The sequence below is a fragment of the Eleutherodactylus coqui genome, chromosome 1 (genome assembly GCF_035609145.1).
Source record: "Eleutherodactylus coqui strain aEleCoq1 chromosome 1, aEleCoq1.hap1, whole genome shotgun sequence".
NCBI lineage: Eukaryota > Metazoa > Chordata > Amphibia > Anura > Eleutherodactylidae > Eleutherodactylus > Eleutherodactylus coqui.
In genome coordinates, this window is record NC_089837.1 from 365,582,571 (window position 1) to 365,607,891 (window position 25,321).

A 25,321-nucleotide genomic window follows, 5' to 3' on the forward strand; every position below is an offset into this window, starting at 1 on the left:
AGAATCAATCACGTAGAGACAAAGATGGCGGACCTTGCAACATCTTTCATTGATACACATTACAACTTTGAGTCCAAGCTAGATCAACTTAAAGCTAAGGCTGATTAAGAAAAAAAGGTCACGTGTGAAATTTTGAGGGATTACAGAAACTCTGTCCGACTCTGAACTGATGCTACTGAGCCTTATGAAAGCATTGCTGTGGAGTGTTCAGTACAGGGCTTTATAATTGACACGGTACACAGACTTCCTCACCCTAAACATCTGGAAGACCAGATACCAAGAGATGTTTTGGCATGTGTCCCTTTCTTTCACATAGAAACTACTGGAGGCCACTAGGAAAAGAAAACCTTTACCTGCGCCATACCAATCTTTGTCTTTGTACATAGACTTGTCTTAAACTCAAAGGTGGCAAATACTCCCCGTTACCAAACCACTCTGGGATTACACAATCTCATGCAAATGGGGATTTTTTTAATGTCTTCTGATCACTAAAGACAACAAAAACTTTATTGACAAATCCTTGGAAAATGGAATTAACCTTCTAAGACAATGGAACTTAAACTTTTCATTGCCCGCCAAAGACCCTAATCAAATTCTCCAACAGCTGTCAGGAGATTGTTAACTATTTAGCATGTCCTGTGTGTGTGTGTTACTATGGATGGGTAAGCTAGGAAACACCAGAAAAATGGCATATATGTGAGGAAATGTAAAGTCATTATCTTCAAATATTTTTTGTGCACAAGAGACACACATAGTTTCAAAAGACGCCTTTTGCGTAAAACATCCAAGCTACCTTAACATATTTCAGTCCCATTACAATTTAAATCTAGGGAAGTGTTGATTGGAATAAAAAAAACAGTTTCCCATAGCATGTCTATTGGTAGTATTTGCTGTGGGATCCGGAGGCGAATGCCAGCTCCGTATCCCGCAGTTCAAATACGCCCGTGTGCATTTGGCCTTATGCTCCAAACAAAAAACAGAGGAGCTTAAGGGTGCCTACACGCGGGCGGAAATCCCGCGGCGGGATTTCCCACGGGATTTCTGCCGCTCAAAGCCTGCATAGGATTGTGTTAACAAACACAATCCTATGCAGATGGCCGCAGTTTGGCCGCGCAAAATCTCGCGCGACAAACAAACCACGGCATGTCCTATTTCTGTGCGGGGCCTAGCAGTCGGCACAAGAAAGACCCGGAGCTGCAGGGCGCGGGTGAGTACGCGCTGTTCCCTGTAGGTGCTCGGGTCGGGTCCCGCGGCGAGAATCCTCACCGCCAGATTCGACCCGCCCGTCCGCAGGCGGCCTTACTCACAAAATGTTATGCATTCTTTCCAAAATAAAACAAGGCAAGCTTCTCATTCGCGGTGACTTCAACACACTTTGAGACATTACTATATACGCAACCTCTAAACTGGGTAGACAAGTCCAATTCCTGGGTGATACATGGTGGAAGGAAGAACTCTTTGATGTTTGGTGAGCTATGCCTAGCTCTGAGAAAGATCTTTCCTTTAACTCACATATTCATAACAGTTACTCACGGATTGACATATTTATAGTTGATAGGAATTTATTGCTGCTATCTCATAAATCGATGATCAAGATTATTACTTGGTCCAATCTATTGCAGTGATATTTTTAACTATTGAGGAACAGTATATTCAAACAGCATCATACTTGTGGCTAGATAATGACTTTTTGATTTCTCAGCCAGGACACAAGGACACACATAGAAGAGATCTATTAATACATCCCCTGAAGTAAATCCTCATGTTCTAAGGAATACAGAAAAATATATTTAAGGGGCTCATTCTTAAGACTCGGACACTATATATAAAAAAGAAAGAAATAGACTTTTAGAAGAGATATTCGATAAAATTAAGACCCTTCAAACACAAAATAGGTTACCACAAACAGCAAAACAAGCAGAAGAACTTTTTTAATGCAGACACATACTCCAAATCATATTGCTTCAGAATTATGAGAGGAAGCTAAAAAGAGTCAAAGCCTAATACTATTCACGAAATTACAAATCCAGGAAACTATTGGCTCTTACCAATTGCGGCCCATCATGTTTAAACATTTTTACAAAATATTAATTTACCTACCCTTTCAGAAGGCATACAGAAAATCCCCATTTGTATGAGATTTTGTGGTCCCTGAGTGTCAGGACCGTAACGGAGAGTAATTGTTATCTTTGAGCCAGGGTTACCGCAGACAAGTCTGTGTACAATGACAAAGATTGGCATGGCGCAGGTAAAGGATTTATCTTGGGGCCTCCAGTAGTTTCTTCTTTATGCGAAAGAAATGGACATATACCAAAGCAGCTCCTGGTATATGGTCTTCCAGATGTTTAGAGCGAGGAGGTCTGGGTGCCTTGTCAATTATAAAGTCATGTACTGGACACTCTGGCAGTAATGTGGCGCAGTAATTAAGCGCTGCGGAATATGTTGGCGCTATACAAATAAAGATTATTTCCCTAGCTCAGAGAGAAACTCTTGACTCTCCAATCACAGAAGCAGAAATGTTTGAACATATTAATTACCAATGGATAAATTACCAGGCTCAGATGGCAATGCCTACTACAAAATCATCTGAGCCATTCTATCTCCACACGTGCAGTCTTGTTATCTCTAGATGCTGAAAAAGCGTATGACTGCATAAATTGGTTGTATGCATTTGCAGCCTTCAGTAAAATGGGTTTAGGCGTCTTTCTTTCAAGCTATATGTGCATTGTACTCAAATCCCTCAGCTTGAGTCGTTAAAATAGGGCCTTGTCAACAGCATTTAATATCAGGAGTAGCACCAGACAGGGCTGCTCATTGTCTGCACTTATATATTTCACTAGCTGATATACCCGGCTTCGCCCGAGTTAATTTGGTACTGGTGTTTATCTGGTGTTCACACGGAAAATCTTATGAAGTCGTGCTTACTTTAGAGATACCGGAAAAACATATGTTCACCATTTTGCATAATTCTCTGCGTTACCCAGGAAACACCACGTAGAGGTAACCATGTGACGTTTACTTTATATAAAATGGCATCAGGAAGTGAGAGAATTAGATTACGTACATCAAATTTGGACACTAATTCTTTTGCGTATAGAATTGAATAATCAAGTTGAGACCCATTAACTTTTCCTATTTATGACATAATCAATGCTCGTGCCAAATTTCCCGTTTCTATGTCACCGGAAAGTGAAAAAATTACATTCCGCACGTAAAATTTGGACGCTAATTCTTTTGCGCTAGAATTGAATAATCGAGTTGGGACCTATGAACTTTTCCTATTTATGACATAATCAATGCTCGTGCCAAATTTCATGTTTCTATTACATTGGGAAGTGAGAGATTTAGATTATGTACGTAAAATTTGGACGCTAATTCTTTTGCACATAGAATTAAATAATCGAGTTGGGACCCATTAGCTTTTCCTATTTATGACATAATCAATGCTCGTGCCAAATTTCCTGTTTCTATGACATCGGGAAGTGAGAAAATTAGATTCCGTACGTAAAATTTGGACGCTAATTCTTTTGCGCATAGAATTGAATAATGGAGTTGGGACCCATTAGCGTTTCCTATTTATGACATAATCAATGCTCGTGCCAAATTTCCCGTTTCTATGACACCGGAAAGTGAAAAAATTACATTCCGCACGTAAAATTTCGACGCCTATTCTTTTGCGCTAAAATTAAATAATCGAGTTGGGACCCATTAGCTTTTCCTATTTATGACATAATCAATGCTCGTGCCAAATTTCCTGTTTCTATGACATCGGGAAGTGAGAAAATTACATTCCGTATGTAAAATTTGGACGCTAATTCTTTTGTGCATAGAATTGAATAATGGAGTTGGGACCCATTAGCGTTTCCTATTTATGACATAATCAATGCTCGTGCCAAATTTCACGTTTCTATGACACCGGGAAGTGAGATAATTAGATTCCGTACGTAAAATTTGGACGCTAATTCTTTTGCGCATAGAATTGAATAATTGTGTTGGGACCCATTACCTTTTCCCATTTATGACATAATCAATGCTCGGGCCAAATTTTAAGTTTCTATGACATTGGAAAGTGACAGATTTAGATTACGTACGTAAAATTTTGACGCCAATTCTTTTGCGCTAGAATTGAATAATCGAGTTGGGACCCAATTACTTTTCCTATTTTGGAGATAATCTATGCGTGTGCCAAATTTCATGTTTCTACGACATCGGGAAGTTGGAGAACTTTTGGCGAGTCAGTCAGTCAGTGAGTCAGTGAGTCAGTGAGGGCTTTCGTCTTTATATATATAGATTATTATTCTAACCATTAGCCCAGAATCTTAGAGAAAACCCTTCACTCAATTGAAGACTGTACACACCTAATATCATTATATGCTGACAATATTATAATATCTATAACAGATCCTACACGCTCCCTAGATAACGCACTGGAGATTATCAAAGATTTTGGCAAGATTTCCAACTTCAAAGTAAAATAAAGAAAAATCCCAGCATTTGCTGATAAATATTTCTGAAGATACATTACATTATCCTTATAATAAGTATGCTTTTGACTGGAGATATGAGGGTATCAAATATCTGGGAACAACAATCACCGCTATATACAAGAAGTTATACCACTAGAGATGAGCGAACACCAAAATGTTCGGGTGTTCGTTATTCGTAACGAACTTCCCGTGATGCTCGAGGGTTCGTTTCGAACAACGAACCCCATTGAAGTCAATGGGCGACCGGAACATTTTTGTATTTCGCCGATGCTCGCTAAGGTTTTCATGTGTGAAAATCTGGGCAATTCAGGAAAGTGATGGGAATGACACAGTGACGGATAGGGCAGGCGAGGGGCTACATGGTGGGCTGCATCTCAAGTTCACAGGTCCCACTATTAAGCCACAATAGCGGCAAGAGTGCCCCCCCCCCCCCCCCCCCCACTGTCAGCATAAAGATCGTCCTCCTCTGGCACAGCTGTAACAGCTGTAGCAGAGAAGAACGATGTTTGCCCATTGAATTCAATGGAACCGGCAATACAGCCGACTCCACTGAATGCAATGGGCTGCCGGCGATCGCAGGATGAATGGTCGGAAAGGGGTTAAATATATAACCCCTTTCCTGCAATTCATCCAGAAATGTGTTACACTAAAAATATATACCGGCGTATAAGGCGACCGGGCGTATAAGACGACCCCCCAACTGTCACCTTATACGCCGGTAATACAGTGGAGCAAAGAATAAAAAGCATTACTTACGTTTTTAGATGATCTGCGGTGCTCCTGCAGGCTGTCACTCCCTCCTGGTCCACGGCAGACAAGCTTTCTCCACGAAAGACTTTAAATCCCTGCCTCCAGAAGCACATGTGCCTTCAGCCAATCACAGCCAATGACAATGATGTCATTGAATGGCTGTGATTGGCTGTGTTTCTGGAGGCGGGGATTTCAAGCCTTGAAATCCCCGCCTCCAGAAACACAGCCAATCACAGCCATTCAATGACATCATTGTCATTGGCTGTGATTGGCTGAAGGCACATGTGCTTCTGGAGGCAGGGATTTAAAGTCTTTCGTGGAGAAAGCTTGTCTGCCGTGGACCAGGAGGGAGTGACAGCCTGCAGGAGCACCGCAGATCATCTAAAAACGTAAGTAATGCTTTTTATTCTTTGCTCCACTGTATTACCGGCGTATAAGGTGACAGTTGGGGGGTCGTCTTATACGCCCCGTCGCCTTAAACGCCGGTATATATTTTTAGTGTAACACATTTCTGGATGAATTGCAGGAAAGGGGTTATATATTTAACCCCTTTCCGACCATTCATCCTGCGATCGCCGGCAGCCCATTGCATTCAGTGGAGTCGGCTGTATTGCCGGTTCCATTGAATTCAATGGGCAAACATCGTTCTTCTCTGCTACAGCTGTTACAGCTGTGCCAGAGAAGAAGGATTTGTCTTCTATATGTTTTCAATGGGGTCAGCGCTGCTGCCGCTGGCCCCATTGAGCGCATATAGAATGCATCCATAGCGAGCAGCGGGAGGGGCAGACTTTCATATCAGGCGGACACCTTATCTCCCCAGCCACTCACAGCAGGGGGGTGGTATAGGGCTTAAACGTTGCAGGGGGAAGTTGTAATGCCTTCCCTGTCTTTATATTGGCCAAAAAAAAGCGCTAACGTCTCAGGGAAGAAAGTTTAATTTACCAGAACACCGCATGGTGTTCGTTACGAATAACGAACATCCCGAACACCCTAATATTCGCACGAATAGCAAGCTCGGACGAACGCGTTCGCTCATCTCTATATACCACCATGATTTTAAGCCCATGCTAAAGGTATTACAAGAAGAATCTCAAAGACTATCTAAATTTTAAATATCGTGGTTAGGAAGGATAGCTGTTACGTCCATGTGGCGCACTAAAACGGTCCTAATAAAACTGCAATAATCTTACATTGTTGCATAGACCAATTTACACCTCTCCAGGTAAAGATGGAAAGACACCTGTCCCTTACTAATCAGGGGAAGTGAGGGAACTCCTTCCTAAAAGCGGGGTGATTGTCCCGATAAGGACAGCCCCACTGACTTCATCTGTGACCTGGCTACCTCTGATTAGGAACCTGGAGAGATGCACTAAACACAAGACAGGACACTGTTCACACACACTGAACACGACAGTTCACACCTCATGTCTGGCCACCTGCACAGACATACAAAACATGTCGCTGTTTACACCAATACACAAGGTTATACAAACCACATAGAATAAGACTGCACATCGAGCACATGTCTGGCCACTTGCACACACATAGGAACAAGTCGCTGTCCACACCGACACAAGGTTTTGTATTCCACATAGAACAGGGACCCCACCCAGAATGCACATGGATCCATTTAGCAAACCACAGCGAGTCCAAGTGTACTCACACCAGGGGGAAATAAAAATTCAGCCACCACGCTGAGATACAGGAAAAAGTGTCAGGCATCACCCATCTGACACACACACACAAGACATCAGATGTCTGGAGGCTACACCTACCAAGGGATAAGGAGAAACCTGCAGGCACATACACCTGTGTGGTCACCATACCACACACTACTTAATGCATGCAACCCAGAATGCAGGGAGGGGAGGGACAGCAAGTGTACAGACGATCCTCAGGTAAGGAGAGAGAGATATCCACAATTACTATCTAGCTACACATATCTCCCAATTAGCCTCATGTTGGAGGCCTGAAACTCAAAAATATTGGGTACACATAGACAATCATTTAGCGTTAATCAAATCTGTGTTTATAATCCATCTGTGGAACTTACCTCTAACACCCTGTCTCTCTCTCTGACCCATACTCGTTTAACAGTGTGAAAACGTTTCACAGCCATACAAAACCACAAGGGCTATTTCCAAAGAAACATATACAGTACCTTCAGACTTGCTTCACCATACTGTCCTCTACCTGAATACCTCTAAGTGGATCTCACTGGGTACCACTACTTTGTGAGTAACTCCTATGAACTATAGTGCCTCAGTACCACTTGATCTCTGGAAATCCCTACAAATATTTACAAATGCATCATTTTTTAAACACTCATAAACCCTCTCTGTTTCAGGGTATTCCAAACAAATTTAAGCTATTTTCCTGACCATGAGCTTTGACACTTCCTTAAAGCACAAGAGGTCAGATCACTGGCCAGAAGTAGTTAAAGGGGTTGTCCCGCGCCGAAACGGGTTTTTTTTTTCAACCCCCCCCCCCGGTCGGCGCGAGACAACCCCGATGCAGGGACCTAAAGAAAGCTTACCGGAGCGCTTACCTGAATCCCCGCGCTCCGGTGACTTCTATACTTACCGGTGAAGATGGCCGCCGGGATCCTCTTCCTCCGTGGACCGCAGCCCTTCTGTGCGGTCCATTGCCGATTCCAGCCTCCTGATTGGCTGGAATCGGCACGTGACGGGGCGGAGCTACACGGAGCCGGCATTCTGCACGAGCGGCTCCATTGAAGAGAGCAGAAGACCCGGACTGCGCAAGCGCGGCTAATTTGGCCATCGGAGGGCGAAAATTAGTCGGCTCCATGGGAACGAGGACGCTAGCAACGGAGCAGGTAAGTATAAAACTTTTTATAACTTCTGTATGGCTCATAATTAATGCACAATGTACATTACAAAGTGCATTAATATGGCCATACAGAAGTGTATAGACCCACTTGCTGCCGCGGGACAACCCCTTTAAAAGTAATGGATACTCTTTTTTCAGACGCTGTCTAACTTTTTCTTCATTGGCAGATAGGTTTTTAAAAATGCTAATACACCAATTAAATACCATTGAACACAAGTGTATTACAGTTTTATAGTGCAAAAAACAAAAACTATGAGCAAACAATCCTTTTTTTGATAGGCAATATAACTCAAAAACTTTATCTTATCATTTGACTGCTAAAACAACTGGCAGTTTAATGATGTAGCTGCAAAAATGACAGGTATAGCACAACATTTAATAGCACAAGACTCTGATGACCATAAAGCTGCCATTTGTTATGTTTCGCTGTCATTTCTTCAATGCCAAGATATTGTGGGGATGTTTTTTTTACTGCTTACAACAGCACTTTACATTTTGCAGACATAGACTTTAGGACGGATAACAGCCTTTATAGGGTGTTGATGGAGCAATACCGTTTTATTTGAGTACACTTCAGATAAAGGCAGGAAAATTCTTAAACCTCTGAAGAATTGCAATAAAGAATATGGGCCAAATCCAATTACATTCCAAAATATGAAATATCCTTTTAAATCAAAGAAATAGCAAATAACTTTAGTAAGGGATAACCTGTTTTTAGCAAATATTGGAATATCACAACATAACTCCTATGAAGCGAAATATCTAGAAGAGATACACACTGAATGATCACTGCATTAGCAAAAGCTAGTGTGTGACATCTTTCGATCATAACACGGTAATGTGATGTCATGATCTAGGACCATTGGTCATCATACCACAATCCTTGGATGGTGAATCACACAGAGACCTGTTAGCTGGCCATCTTCACCTATATCTTCAGGAAGGATTCCTTGACCACAGTGCCATATTTCAACAGGATAATATTCTGAGTCATCAAACTCAGATCACTAGGAAGTAGTTGGAGGATCATGACAATTCTGCACACTGCCTTGTCACCCAAACACACCAGACTGTAAATCCATTGAACATGTTAGAGATATGCTGCAAAGGACCTTGAGATCTGCTCCCACTTATCTGCAAAATGTGCACCAACTGCAGGAGCTGATGCAGTGGGCATGGCTTGAGTTGAGTATGGCGAATGTTCATCACCTTGTGAAATTTGTTGCTTCTGAAAGCCATAGTCACCCAAAAATGTCAACTAACCCATTATTGAATAGGTGTTTCTAATGCACTGATCACTCAATGTAAGTAACAGTCAATTTACATTGAATTACTACATGGAATATCCATTTGAAATTGTTAACTGCACCAGGCCGTTAACCTTCTCACTGCTCATTCTGGTAACCATGGGGTGGGCCTGTGCTATACACATAAGCTAACAAAAACAGACAGAGCTGCAGCTCAAAGTATGAATAAATGAGAAAGAATCAAGGATGAGACAAGAGGGGGATTTCAAAGTATGACAGACACCCTAAGTTGCTGTCACTAATTATGGCAGCTAACCAGGTAGTTCTAAAGGAAATAAAAAGTAGGCCAGCATTACCCGGGATCTTCATAAAAAGAAAATGATCGGTATTGTGTTAGCCAGTAGAAGAAAATGTTATGTTCTCAGTAAGAGAAATAAAATAATATTGAGATATGATACCTTTTAACGGCCAACTAAAAGTAAAGATGTTACGGCAAACTTTCAAGTCTCTCCATGAGGCATAATATTTTGTTACATCATGCCTAATTAAGAGACCTAACTATTCTCAAAAGCTTAGCATAACATCATGTCTTTTAGTTAGGCAATCAAAAGTATCATAACTACAGGGTTATTTGCTTCTCTTTCTCAGAGCAATAACACTAGTTTCTTGCATTAAATATAAGTTTTCTGACATTGATTTAACAACCCACAGTCTGTGCTAAAGAGGTTGTTTAAGGAGGCTATAACATATTGAAAACTCTATAATGCTAAATACAATCTATCTATATGATGTGCATTGTAAAATATGTCATATTACAATGTTATCTGTGGTACTAATTGGACTTTAGATTTATCTAGTAATTTAGGCGGCTTTCACACCTGTGTTAGGACTCAGTTCAAGGTTTTCGTCTCTCTGCTCTGTTTTTGGAGGAGAGAAACTGAAATAAATTAAAAAATATTTCAATGAGGTTCCAAACGAATGGAAAGCAAACGGGAAGGCTTCTGTTTGCTTCTATTCCATCAGATTTCCATTTTTTTGGACAGAAAAATAGTACAAAGCATTATTTTTCCATTTTATATCAGTTTCTCTCCTCCAAAAATGCAGCAGAGAGATGAAAGCCCTGAACTGAGCCCTAATGCAGGTGTGACAGCAGCCTTACATATATGAAATGTTAGCAAAACAAATTCGGCTCGATTACATTTATTTCAACAAAAAATAACATTGTTTAGTTCATTTTCATATGTATTCTGTATTCTGTTCATTTTCATATGTATTCTGTATTCTGTTCATTTTCATATGTAAATAAATGACATATCACCATTTAGCATTTTATATAGAAACTTGACTCTGAAGACTTAAATAGGCTTAAAGGGGTTGTCCGCCGCCCAAACTGATTTTTTTTTCCCCCCCATTAATGCCCTGTGGAGTAGAAGCATCACACACAACAGCCTTTCCCATAAAAATCGATATTCTGCTTACCTTTTCATTCCTTTTATTCCCTTTATAAAGTTTGCCTGAAGAATTCTTCAAAGATGGCGCCGCTGGGTAGTTCCCATGATGCACTGCTGCCTCTCTCTCCTCAGCGTGCGCGCTCCCGATGACACCGGTCACATGACTGGAGGACCGGCGTCATAATGCAAATGCACGCTTCACTGCTTTGAATGGAGCCGGCAGCCGTCCGGCCCCATTCAGAGCAATGAGAGGGCAGGGAGAGCAGTGTGATCTGCTGCTAGAGCTGTGACAACTGTAGCAGTAGATTCCTTCATCTCCCCAGCATGTCCCCTCATCACTGGATACTGTGACAGCCCTGTCACAGTGTCCAGTGATGAGGGGACATGCTGAGGAGATGAAGGAATCTCCTGCTAACAGCTGTCACAGCTCTAGCAGGATCGTGATCTGTAGCAGCACTTTCAATAGCAGAGAATCGCGATCCTCAGCTATTGAAAGTGAAAGTAGCACCAAACATGACACACACATCACCCCCCTCACAGTACCCACACACAGCGCCCCCTCCACACTGCCCCCACACACATGCACCCCACAGTGTCCCCCTCCAGTGCCCCCCTCCCCCGCAAGCCACCAGCTGACAGCTCCGACCAGCAGAGCCCCCCTTCCCCGCAAGCCAACAGCTGACAGCTCCGACCAGCAGCATCCTCCTCCCCCCCCCCACTGGCTGACAGCTCCGACCAGCAGCATCCTCCCCCCCCACTGGCTGACAGCTCCGACCAGCAGCTCCCCCACCTTCCCCCTCACCCCCATCCCGGGACTACTGACTGACAGGTCTGTCACCCCTACACCTCCCCACACCCACCCCTGACTACTGACAGCTCGCAGCACCCCTCCCCCGTGAGAGACCGGCACTCCACTCCACTCCCCCTCCTCCACTCCCCTTACCTGTCAGCTGAAGATCCTGCGGCCGCGCGTCCCCTGCAGGCAGACCAGAGCTTCCTGAAGCAGCCGGCAGAAGAAGATCTACTGTGCATGCGCGGAGTAGAAGAAGCGCGTCCCCGTGCAGAGAACACCTGGAGCTGGCCCGACAAGAAGAGGACAAGAGACTTGTCGGAACCAATGGCAACCGAGGAGCAACACAGGGGGGGGGGCACTCCAAAAGGTAAGTGAATAACTTCTGTTTGCCTAATTTACAATGCACAATGTATATTACAAAGTGCATTGTATTGGGCAAACAGAAGTAATGAGACCTAATGTTTATGGCCAGACAACCCCTTTAAGGACATAAATGTTATTCTTTGTTTCATGTAAAGTTACATCATTTTCCTTTAAGGTTAATTTTCAACTGATTTGTCCTGAACATCAGATGAACATGCTCTATTCAAACTCAAACTCTGTTTAATCATTTTCTTGGAGGTATATGTTCTAAGGGAGTATACTTCTAAGGGAAGGCTCTAACATATGCCACTGAATAGGCATAAAATGCATGTGTTGCCCATAAACTACTATTACAAAAATAAAAGATACTGCATGGTGAAACAAAAAGGTGTGTTGGAGCATACTGGCTTGAGGGATACTCATTTGGCAGTCAATGAAGTCCTATGCATTTGTTTGGCATATGCACCCGTAGCTTTCCCAGAGCTTTGCTCCTGCGCGTCCATCACATTATCATGGACAAATTTGTAGCCCATAGCAGTAAATAGTAAAAGTCTCTATTGAATGACTGCAAGAAATGATCTTGAAAACTTGATACTAAAAGCATAATGCCTGTCATACAAGGATACAAACAACCCTGATTAAAATGGTAATAGAATAGAAGAATTATAGTTCATAAACTTACTAAGGAAAAGGCCCATTTACACGCAAGGACAATCATTCAAAAGATATGTTTTGAGCGATTCTTTTGCATAAGCTGCTAATGGACACCAATGTCCATTAGCATTAGCAGCTTATCACCTTCATTTGCATGTAAATGAGCCTCTGGGACCTGTATGCAGAGAACAGTAGGTGGTCTGTTCTCTGCATACAGCTTCCTTGTTCTGCCATGGAGCTGCAAGCTGAATACAATTTAATCAGCGCTCCCATGGAGAATACAACACTATCGACAGCAAACACAGCACGCAGTCTCTGTTATCTTCCCTCTGGCTGAACGATGAATTTTATGCTCACCTAAAAATCATCATTCGGCCGAAGAGTGAAAGATTGGAACATTTACACACAATTATTGCTCAAATGATGGCTTTTGAGCGATAATCATTGATTTAAATAGGCCTTTACTCTCTCATAAGCAGTAATAGAGTTGTACTAGAGTCTCTTCCTCACAATCTCTGGAAGTAACACACGATTAGATAACCAAGGCAGATGCTGCTGGCTTAATTAGGATCTCAAAATGAGTTACAATATGGGCATACTTTAAAAGAATAAAAAAATAGTCTTGGAGAAAAAAAAAGTCTGAAGTAGAGATAAAACTTTATGTGAGAATATTTTAAAAGTTAATGGCTATAAGCTGTTGCCCATACCCTGGCAGCAGCAGGTAATACTTTTTTTGTGGTACAGTAGATCAACCAGTCTGTTGATTTGGTAATCCATAACATAGCAGTTAAGTATCCATCCAACCATACTTCCTCCAGATTGATAATGAGTTACCACCAGATAGTTAAAACGGAAACTTATACGGGCGCCATTAGAAGACATTGCTGCTACGGTATACGCTGGTATTACATACATACTGTATATAACATGCCAACATGTTACTAAATATCCCAAATTTACCATTTAAAAGTTCCAGCTAGACTATCCAGCTCTTAGTGAACTATTATCCCTAGTTAATTCATCATTTCCTTTTCACTCATTTTTGTGAGTATGTGACTATAGCCAAAAAATAACTTTTGCTTCAGATTTTAAATCAAATATGTATACAGAATGCAATGATATTTCGTCACCCCATAGATTTCTTTAGGATTGACACAGGCCTTAACAATACTGTACATTGGTAGAGATAAATACTCCCAAACTAGAAGCACTACTTTTAATTAAAGCTTCACTTATTATACCTTAGTTTCTAAAATTCCACTCATGATTATTTCAAAAGATAGAAAATATACCGTTGCACGATAGCCTGGTAGCTCCTTCAGACTAGCTTTAATTTATTTATTGGGGTTGTATTATTCAGTTCGCCTTACTTTTTTTTTAACAATACAGAAATAAGTTAATTATTTGAAGAATAGTAGTTCTAAAACACAAGACTTCCTGAGTGAAACCTTTTGCATGTTTAATTACAACGAGATGCATTCAGGCACAGCACTGAAACTGTGAAAAAAGAGTACATTTCATAATGTCATCCCAGTATATGAGCCATAAAAATAAGAAACTAATAATAATTTCTTAGGGAGAAGATTTGCAAAAAAGGATTAACAAAATGATATCCAACAAATGTTACTGTAGCAGCAAGCCGAATGAAGGATTAGATTTAATAATAAGGCTGGTATCTCAGGTAACAAGAATTTAGGGCAGTTTTATAGAATTGGAAGTTCAGTTTCAGGGGTCAATGATACTTATATTGTTTACAGTACACAGTATAGGCCTTTAATAAAGTATTTCTAGCTTTTAAATAAAAATCACGATCCCTCATCAGTGCCTTTAAAGTTAGATAAAACTAAAAGTTTAACCCTTTGCAATCCAATTTTGGATTCAGGGTTTCCTAAGGGGCTTTTTCTTTCTGCCATTATACAATGGCGCCATCTGCTGGCTAGAGCCAGCACTGCGGTTTGGGACATGCTGGAGAGGCTCCCCGACAACAGAGCGGCCAGTAAAATACAGTAAGAATACCATGCCAGACGTCTTCCGACATCGGAGCTGTACAGCCTTCAATCAGAATGTCTTCAGACGTCAGACAGTGCATTGGAAAGGGTTAAATAGCAGTTTCACTCTAAGCATTCTAAAGGCTAATGCCAGCTGCAGTCCTACAGTTTAATCAGCAGCTTTTATAAAAACAAAATCATTTTATTTCAGCCTTGGGTGGTGTTACTTCTAATTTCATTAGTTTTGAAGGTCCTAGGAGGCTGGCTAGTAAGATTATGGTAATGGGATATAGGTTACAGTTAGCAGCTTTATCATTAACAATCTTGTTCCATTTAATTGATTTTGGTAATATATAAGTACAGCTCTACTTTTTCAATTCTTCTTGCAGTCATTAATCATTAACTTGTGACATGTAGTGATTGTCTCATCAGGAACCCCTTTTATTAGTCAGAGTTCCTGCTCTGAAGGATGTGGTGCGACCATGCGTTACATGCTCATTCATACATTCCAATGACTACTGCAGAGTAAATCTGTGGTGTCCTGCTGCTTTCCCAAACAATATCAACCGATGCCTGAATTTATAAATGAAGTTGTCTCCATTAAGTGGCTCAATAATTATATTGCTAAATGTAATGCAAAAAATGTCCACTTACTGCGATCTGTAACTACCGCTCGAGCCTCCGGGTTGCTTGTTTTGTTTTTTAGGTTCTGAGCTGCAGTTATTAATTCTTCCAAATGGGGTCGTTTTTGTTCCAAATCCTGTAGCGTTACCTATGCACAACGGCAAATGCAAGATAATTAATACATGCACTAAATAACACATACATTTATATAGAAATGGAGATTTTAGTAAAGAAATATGCTCAGTGAACAGGCAGAATCATTGGCATTTTTTTTAACCTTTATGTAAATATTTCACTAATTTCACTGAAGTGGCCTTTAAAAAGGGAAATTTGCAAGCGTCTTTTAGAACAATTTTACAAGAGCATAATTGTGCATATTGAGGGAATTGAGCTTGTCAATTGATATGTTATATCTAATCTTCTTACGTAGATACTGTTGTAACAGGATCACTGCAACATTATTAGAGGATGACTGATATTGCACCAATAGTATAGTAAAATACTGTACTTGAGGGTATTCCAAGGAAGGACCTGCAAAAGTATACAGCGGTGAATAATCTAATAACTGGTAACCAGCATGGTTTTATGAAAAATAGATTGTACCTAATCAACATGGCTTCTATGATGAGATAAGTGCAAATCTAGCTGTTGGTTATGTCCCTGTTGTGATATATCCAGATTTTCCAAAATCATTTGGTACTGTACCAAACAACTGAAGCTTCAGATGCAGGGACTAGAAGACAATGTGCAGATGCATTAATTGTTATCCCTACTGGCACTACACCATTATGGTAGCATACAAATGCACTGCAATAGGCTATGCAAATAGCATAGGGCACCAAACAATCGTTCCGCACATCAAATAAACATAATTGGCAACAAACATTCTTTTTAGCAGTGATACATCTGTATAGGTTGAGGGACACAATACAAAGGTTAATTTTAAAAGGTTCATATTCAAAATAGTCAACAGAGAGGTACCACAAGGATCGGTGTTAGGCCTAATTCATTTTAAATAGAGATGAGCGAGCACCAAAATGCTCGGGTGCTTATTACTCGAGACGAAATTTTCGCGATGCTCAAGGGTTCGTTTCGAGTAACGAACCCCATTGAAGTCAATGGGCGACTCGAGCATTTTTGTATATCGCCGATGCTCGCTAAGGTTTTCATTTGTGAAAATCTGGGCAATTCAAGAAAGTGATGGGAACGACACAGCAACGGATAGGGCAGGCGAGGGGCTACATGTTGGGCTGCATCTCAAGTTCCCAGGTCCCACTATTAAGCCACAATAGCGGCAAGAGTGCCCCCCCCCCAACAATTTTTACTTCTAAAAAACCCTCATTAGCAAGGCATACCTTAGCTAAGCACCACACTACATCCAACAAAGCAAAATCACTGCCTGCATGACACTCCGCTGCCACTTCTCCTGGGTTACATGCTGCCCAACCCCTCCGCACGACCCAGTGTCCACAGCGCACACCAAAGTGTCCCTGCGCAGCCTTCAGCTGCCCTCATGCCACCGCTGGCCTCATAGCCACACCACCCTCATGTCTATTTATAAGTGCGTCTGCCATGAGGAGGAACCGCAGGCACACACTGCAGAGGGTTGGCACGGCCAGGCAGCGACCCTCTTTAAAAGGGGCAGGGCGATAGCCCATAATGCTGTACAGAAGCAATGAGAAATCCAATCCTGTGCCACCTCCATCAGGAGCTGCAAACGTGGGCATAGCAATGGGGAACCCATGTACCACACACTATTCATTCTGTCAAGGTGTCTGCATGCCCCAGTCAGACCGGTTTTTTTTTTATAAATAGTCACAGGCAGGTACAACTCCGCAATGGGAATTCCGTGTGCACCCACAGCATGGGTGGCTCCCTGGAACCCACCGGCGGTACATAAATATATCCCATTGCAGTGCCCAGCACAGCTGAGGTAACGTCAGCTTTAATGCAGGTGGGCTAAAAATTACTAGGATTACAATGTAGGCGAGGGCCCAAAAAAATTGGTGTACCAACAGTACTAATGTACCTCAGAAAAATTGCCCATGCCCAACCAAGAGGGCAGGTGAAACCCATTAATCGCTTTGGTTAATGTGGCTTAATTTGTAACTAGGCCTGTAGGCAGCCCAGTTAAAATAAAAATTGGTTCAGGTGCAAGTTTCAACGCTTTATTGAATTGAGAATTGAAACGTATAAACATTGTTTACAAAAGTTATATGACTGAGCCTTGTGGGCCTAAGAAAAATTGCCCGTTCAGCGTGATTACGTGAGGTTTCAGGAGGAGGAGCAGGAGGAGGAGGATGAATATAATACACAGATTGATGAAGCTAAAAGGTCCCCGTTTTTTATGGTGATAGAGAACGATGCTTCCATCCGCGGGTGCAGCCTACGTATTGTTTAGGTATCACTGCTGTCCGCTGGTGGAGAAGAAAACTCTGGGGAAATCCAGGCTTTGTTCATCTTTATGATTGCAAGCATGTCGGCACTGTCGGTTGACAGGCGGGTACGCTTATCCGTGATGATTTCCACCCTCGCACTAAACACCCTCTCTGACAAGACGCTAGCCGCAGGACAAGCAAGCACCTCCAGGGCATACAGCGCGAGTTCAGGCCACGTGTCCAGCTTTGACACCCAGTAGTTGTAGGGGGCAGAGGCGTCACGGAGGACGGTCGTGCGATCGGCTACGTACTCCCTCACCATCCTTTTACAGTGCTCCTGCCAACTCAGCCTTGACTGGGGAGCGGTGACACAGTCTTGCTGGGGAGCCAGAAAGCTGTCAAAGGCCTTGGACAGTGTTCCCCTGCCTGTGCTGTACATGCTGCCTGATCTCCGCGCCTCCCCTGCTACCTGGCCCTCGGAACTGCGCCTTCTGCCACTAGCACTGTCGGATGGGAATTTTACCATCAGTTTGTCTGCCAGGGTCCTGTGGTATAGCATCACTCTCGAACCCCTTTCCTCTTCGGGTATGAGAGTGGAAAGGTTCTTCTTATACCATGGGTCGAGCAGTGTGTACACCCAGTAATCCGTAGTGGCCAGAATGCGTGTAACGCGAGGGTCACGAGAAAGGCATCCTAACATGAAGTCAGCCATGTGTGCCAGGGTACCTATACGCAACACATAGCTGTCCTCACTAGGAAGATCACTTTCAGGATCCTCCTCCTCAGGCCATACACGCTGAAAGGATGACAGGCAAGCAGCATGGGTACCCTCAGCAGTGGGCCAAGCTGTCTCTTCCCCCTCCTCCTCCTCCTCCTCAACGCGCTGAGATATAGACATGAGGGTGCTCTGACTATCCAGCGACATACTGTCTTCCCCCGCCTCCTTTTCTGAGCGCAAAGCGTCTGCCTTTATGCTTTGCAGGGAACCTCTCAAGAGGCATTGCAGAGGAATGGTGACGCTAATGATTGCAGCATCGCCGCTCACCATCTGGGTAGACTCCTCAAAGTTTCCAAGGACCTGGCAGATGTCTGCCAACCAGGCCCACTCTTCTGTAAAGAATTGAGGAGGCTGACTCCCACTACGCCGCCCATGTTGGAGTTGGTATTCCACTATAGCTCTACGCTGCTCACAGAGCCTGGCCAACATGTGGAGCGTAGAGTTCCACCATGTGGGCACGTTGCACAGCAGTCGGTGCACTGGCAGATTAAACCGATGTTGCAGGGTGCGCAGGGTGGCAGCGTCCATCTTGGACTTGCGGAAATGTGCGCTGAGCTGGCGCACCTTTCCGAGCAGGTCTGACAAGCGTGAGTAGCTTTTCAGAAAGCGCTGAACCACCAAATTAAAGACGTGGGCCAGGGATGGCACGTGCGTGAGGCTGCCGAGCTGCAGAGCCGCCACCAGGTTACAGCCGTTGTCACACACGACCATGCCCGGTTGGAGGCTCAGCGGCGCAAGCCAGCGGTCGGTCTGCTCTGTCAGACCCTGCAGCAGTTCGTGGGCCGTGTGCCTCTTCTCTCCTAAGGTGAGTAGTTTCAGCACGGCCCGCTGACGCTTGGCCACCGCTGTGCTGCCACGCCGCGCGACACCGACTGCTGGCGACGTGCTGCTGCTGTCACATCTTGATTGCGAGACTGAGGTTGCATAGGAGGAGGAGGAGGGTGGTTTAGTGGAGGAAGCATACACCGCCGCAGATACCAGCACCGAGCTGGGGCCCGCAATTCTGGGGGTGGGTAGGACGTGAGCGGTCCCAGGCTCTGACTCGGTCCCAGCCTCCACTAAATTCACCCAATGTGCCGTCAGGGAGATATAGTGGTCCTGCCCGCCTGTGCTTGTCCACGTGTCCGTTGTTAAGTGGACCTTGGCAGTAACCGTGTTGGTGAGGGCGCGTACAATGTTGCGGGAGACGTGGTCGTGCAGGGCTGGGATGGCACATCAGGAAAAGTAGTGGCGACTGGGAACCGAGTAGCGCGGGGCCGCCGCCATCATGTTTTTGAAAGCCTCCATTTCCACAAGCCTATACGCAGCATCTCCAGGCTGATCAATTTGGCTATGTGCACGTTTAACGCTTGAGCGTGCGGGTGCGTGGCTGCGTACTTGCGCTTGCGCTCAAACACTTGCGCTAGCGACGGCTGGATGGTGCGCTGAGAGACATTGGTGGATGGGGCTGAGGACAGCGGAGGTGAGGGTGTGGGTGCAGGCCGGGAGACGGTAGTGCCTGTGTCCTGAGAAGGGGTTGGATCTCAGTGGCAGGTTGGGGCACAGGGGGAGAGGCAGTGGTGCAAACCGGAGGCGGTGAACGGCCTTCGTCCCACCTTGTGGGGTGCTTGGCCATCATATGTCTGCGCATGCTGGTGGTGGTGAGGCTGGTGGTGGTGGCTCCACGGCTGATCTTGGCGCGACAAACCTTGCACACCACAGTTCGTCGGTCGTCTGCACTCTCAGTGAAAAACTGCCACACCTTTGAGCACCTCGGCCTCTGCAGGGTGGCATGGCGCGAGGGGGCGCTTTGGGAAACAGTTGGTGGATTATTTGGTCTGGCCCTGCCTCTACCCCTGTCCACCGCACTGCCTCTTCCAACCTGCCCTGCTGCTGCACTTGCCTCCCCCTCTGAAGACCTGTCCTCAGTAGGCTTAGCAAACCCGGTGGGGTCAGTCACCTCATCGTCCTGCTGCTCTTCCTCCGAATCCTCTGTGCTCTCCTCCCTCGGACTTACTGCAATTACTACTACCTGAGTGATAGACAACTGTGTCTCATCGTCGTCGTCCTCCTCACCCACTGAAAGCTCTTGAGACAGTTGCCGGAAGTCCCCAGCCTCATCGCCCGGACCCCGGGAACTTTCCAAAGGTTGGGCATCGGTCACGACAAACTCCTCCGGTGGGAGAGGAACCATTGCTGCCCATTCTGGGCAAGGGCCCGAGAACAGTTCCTGGGAGTCTGCCCGCTCCTCAGAATGTGTCATTGTAATGGAGTGAGGAGGCTGGGAGGAAGGAGGAGCAGCAGCCAGAGGATTCAGAGTTGCAGCAGTGGACGGCGTAGAACTCTGGGTGGTCGATAGATTGCTGGATGCACTTTCTGCCATCCACAACAGGACCTGCTCACACTGCTCATTTTCTAATAAAGTTCTCCCGCGTGGACCCATTAATTGTGAGATTAATCTGGGGACGCCAGAAACGTGCCTCTCTCCTAATCCCGCAGCAGTCGGCTGTGATACACCTGGATCAGGAGCTCGGCCTGTGCCCACACCCTGACTTGGGCCTCCGCGTCCTCGCCCGCGTCCACGTCCTCTAGGCCTACCCCTCAGCATGGTGTATTACCAGTAGTGCAGAAACAGAACGCTGTAATTAAATGTGCTGCTTATTGGCCTATGGTTGGAGGCTGACTTCGCTTACAGAACGTACAGCAGAGCCAGGAAAGAATTTTGCGCATGCCTGTAGTGAGACGTAGGTGCGTATGACTGGGCTAGTGGAATTCACAGTGCAGAAGCAGTCAAGTGTCCAAAGGCCAGTAGTAGGCCTTAAGTATTTTGCTTCTATTTTTTTAAAGGCTGAGCTAAGACAGCAGACAGATACGGTAGGCGGCGTATATATGTATACTGTTTCCCTCTGGACGTGATGACGGCGGTGATGTAACGGGCAACGCAGAGCCAGGAAACAATTTTGTGCAAGCCTGCTGTAACATTTAGCTGCGTAATAATTAGGACTATTACCCCCAGCAGAGACGCAGTACACTCAAGACAGTCACAGGCAGCCCAAAGATAGTATTTTTCCCAAATTTGTTTGAAAAAGCCCACTGCCTATATAGACAGTATATCTCTTTCACCTTTCCCACTGTCCCTACCTCACCAGTACTGGCCCTATACTATGTAAAATTACTGCAGACTGTTTCCCTCTGGACGGGATGACGGCAGTGATGTAACGGGCAACGCAGAGCCAGAAAACAATTTTGCGCAAGCCTGCTGTAACACTTAGCTGCGTAATAATTAGGACTACTACCCCCAGCAGAGACGTAGTACACTCAAGACGGTCAAAGGCAGCCCAAAGATAGTATTTTTCCCAAATTTGTTTGAAAAAGCCCACTGCCTATATAGACAGTATATCTCTTTCACCTTTCCCATTGTCCCTGCCTCACCAGTACTGGCCCTATACTCTGTACAATGACTGCAGACTGAGGATGCAATGCTCTGCACGCCCTATATACAAAAAAAAAATTGTGCAACACTGCTCACAGCAGCCTCAACAGTACTGCACACTGTCAGATGTGGCCCTAAGAAGGACCGTTGGGGTTCTTCAAGCCTTAAATAACTCCTAACGCTTTACCTATAGCAGCAGCAGCATCAGCAGCACTGTCCCTGATCTCTGTCAGAATGCATCTGTGGCGAGCCGCGGGCGGGGCAGATTTAAATACTCGGGTGACACCTGATCTCCCCAGCCACTCACTGCAGGGGGGTGGGATAGGGCTGGAACGTCACAGGAGGAAGTTGTAATGCCTTCCCTGTCTTTCTATTGGCCAGAAAAGCGCGCTAATGTCTCAGAGATGAAAGTGAAAGTAACTCGAACATCGCGTGGTGCTCGTCTCGAGTAACAAGCATCTCGAACACCCTAATACTCGAACGAGCATCAAGCTCGGACGAGTACGTTCGCTCATCTCTAATTTTAAACTATTTATTAATTACCTTGTGGATGGTATGCAAAGTGTCAGCTTTTGCTGATGATATGAAATTTTGTGGGATACTTACAGAAAAAGTCATCTTGGTTATACATTAACAAAAAAAAAAACTGGCATCATGGAAGAACATGGCAGATCAGCTATTATCACCAGAGCAAGTTGCATATAGTATTACATGTCAAACATGGACAGGTCAGGTTTGGTAGAGCAAGAGCCATTGATAATAAGTAGTAGAGATGAGCGAGCGTACTCGCTAAGGCAAACTACTCGAGCGAGTAGTGCCTTATGCAAGTACCTGCCCGCTCTAAAGATTCGGGTGCCGACGGGGGAGAGCGGTGAGTTGGCGGAGTAAGCAGGGAGGACCGGGGAGGAGAGAGTGAGAGAGAGATCTCCCCCCGTTCCTCCCCGCTCTCCCCCACCGCTCCCCTTTTATTCATTCATTCAGCCATTCAGCTGCTTTAAATAAACAAAAGAAAGCAACAGCGATATGTTCTAAAACGAGAATCAGGCAAGTGCCATAGCTTCATCACTCTGTGCTTGACACAGCGATTTACATTTTGTAGAGGCAATGCCTAGTAGAGCAGTTCAAGTCTGTTCACCTGGATTATACTAAGCTCCTCTGGCATGAGGAGAGACTACGGCATGCACTTGAGTGTTCTGGGCTCTTCAAATGGCTGATTGTCAGGGCTGTTGAGTTGCAGACCCGTGCCAATTGGCTATTGATGACCCATTTTAGACCCGGAAAACTTCTTTAAATTTGTGAGTATCACTACCCCCAATTTTGCACCAGCTGTGTTTATATTATGCATGATAACATGACTTGTATATTTATGTATCAACAAGAGCTACTGTGAGGTTTCCACCAGCTAATACAAATCAAACATAAAAAGAATACCGTATTTATTTTCATCAATGTCTATATTACTATATGATGTAATCAATATAATGTGAATGTACAGTTAGGGCCAGAAATATTTGGACAGTAACACAATTTTCGCGAGTTGGGCTCTGCATGCCACCGCATTGGATTTGAAATGAAGCCTCTACAACAGAATTCAAGTGCAGATTGTAACGTTTAATTTAAAGGGTTGAACAAAAATATCTGATAGAAAATGTAGGAATTGTACACATTTCTTTACAAACACTCCACATTTTAGGAGCTCAAAAGTAATTGGACGAATAAACATAACCCAAACAAAATATTTTTTTTTCAATATTTTGTTGCGAATCCTTTGGAGGCAATCACTGCCTTAAGTCTGGAACCCATGGACATCACCAAACGCTGGGTTTCCTCCTTCTTAATGCTTTGCCAGGCCTTTACAGCCGCAGCCTTCAGGTCTTGCTTGTTTGTGGGTCTTTCCGTCTGAAGTCTGGATTTGAGCAAGTGAAATGCATGCTCAATTGGGTTAAGATCTGGTGATTGACTTGGCCATTGCAGAATGTTCCACTTTTTTGCACTCATGAACTCCTGGGTAGGTTTGGCTGTATGCTTGGGGTCATTGTCCATCTGTACTGTGAAGCGCCGTCCGATCAACTTTGCAGCATTTGGCTGAATCTGGGCTGAAAGTATATCCCGGTACACTTCAGAATTCATCCGGCTACTCTTGTCTGCTGTTATGTCATCAATAAACACAAGTGACCCAGTGCCATTGAAAGCCATGCATGCCCATGCCATCACGTTGCCTCCACCATGTTTTACAGAGGATGTGGTGTGCCTTGGATCATGTGCCGTTCCCTTTCTTCTCCAAACTTTTTTCTTCCCATCATTCTGGTACAGGTTGATCTTTGTCTCATCTGTCCATAGAATACTTTTCCAGAACTGGGCTGGCTTCTTGAGGTGTTTTTCGGCAAATTTAACTCTGGCCTGTCTATTTTTGGAATTGATGAATGGTTTGCATCTAGATGTGAACCCTTTGTATTTACTTTCATGGAGTCTTCTCTTTACTGTTGACTTAGAGAAAGATACACCTACTTCCCTAAGAGTGTTCTGGACTTCAGTTGATGTTGTGAACGGGTTCTTCTTCACCAAAGAAAGTATGCGGCGATCATCCACCACCGTTGTCTTCCGTGGACGCCCAGGCCTTTTTGAGTTCCCAAGCTCACCAGTGAATTCCTTTTTTCTCAGAATGTACCTGACTGTTGATTTTGCTACTCCAAGCATGTCTGCTATCTCTCTGACGGATTTTTTCTTTTTTTTCAGCCTCAGGATGTTCTGCTTCACCTCAATTGAGAGTTCCTTTGACCGCATGTTGTCTGGTCACAGCAACAGCTTCCAAATCCAAAACCACACACCTGGAATCAACCCCAGACCTTTTAACTACTTAATTGATTACAGGTTAACGAGGGAGACACCTTCTGAGTTAATTGCAGCCCTTAGAGTCCATTGTCCAATTACTTTTGGTCCCTTGAAAAAGAGGAGGCTATGCATTACAGAGCTATGATTCCTAAACCCTTTCTCCGATTTGGATGTGGAAACTCTCATATTGCAGCTGGGAGTGTGCACTTTCAGCCCATATTATATATATAATTGTATTTCTGAACATGTTTTTGTAAACAGCTAAAATAACAAAACTTGTGTCACTGTCCAAATATTTCTGGCCCTAACTGTAAAACATATTCTAACAAGACAATTAAATTATGCACACATGACATGGCATGGTCACCCAGTTCCCATACTGTAATGTTTCATTTTATCAAGTTCACTAAAGTCATTTTATGCGCCAATTTATAAATCATTGGAGTAAGATGTGCCCAATTTATTAACAGGTACACACCACATTTGGTGTATTTTGGGCTTTCCACGGTTCAGAGAATGAAATCTACCATGCTATGAGCAGGCATACAATTTACCAGTTTTTGTACTATTTTCTGACATAAAGCGTAATGAACAACAACAATAGTAAACCGCATCTTGCTGTTGCCACCTCAATCTGTGCAAAGTCCGATAACATCACTTCAACCTCCAAATGTAAAAGAAACTAAAGCACAGGCACAAAATAAAATGTAATAA

General features: G+C 44.1%; 1 protein-coding gene across 1 annotated transcript in view; it reads right to left on the reverse strand.

Moving 5' to 3' along the window:
- Positions 1–25,321, reverse strand: part of DMD (dystrophin) — a 2,524,637-nt gene that overhangs the window by 717,022 nt on the left and 1,782,294 nt on the right. Inside the window, exon 52 of the mRNA XM_066577956.1 lies at positions 15,238–15,355. Within this exon, the coding sequence (XP_066434053.1) occupies positions 15,238–15,355 (118 nt within the window). The remainder of the gene's footprint in view (positions 1–15,237; positions 15,356–25,321) is intronic.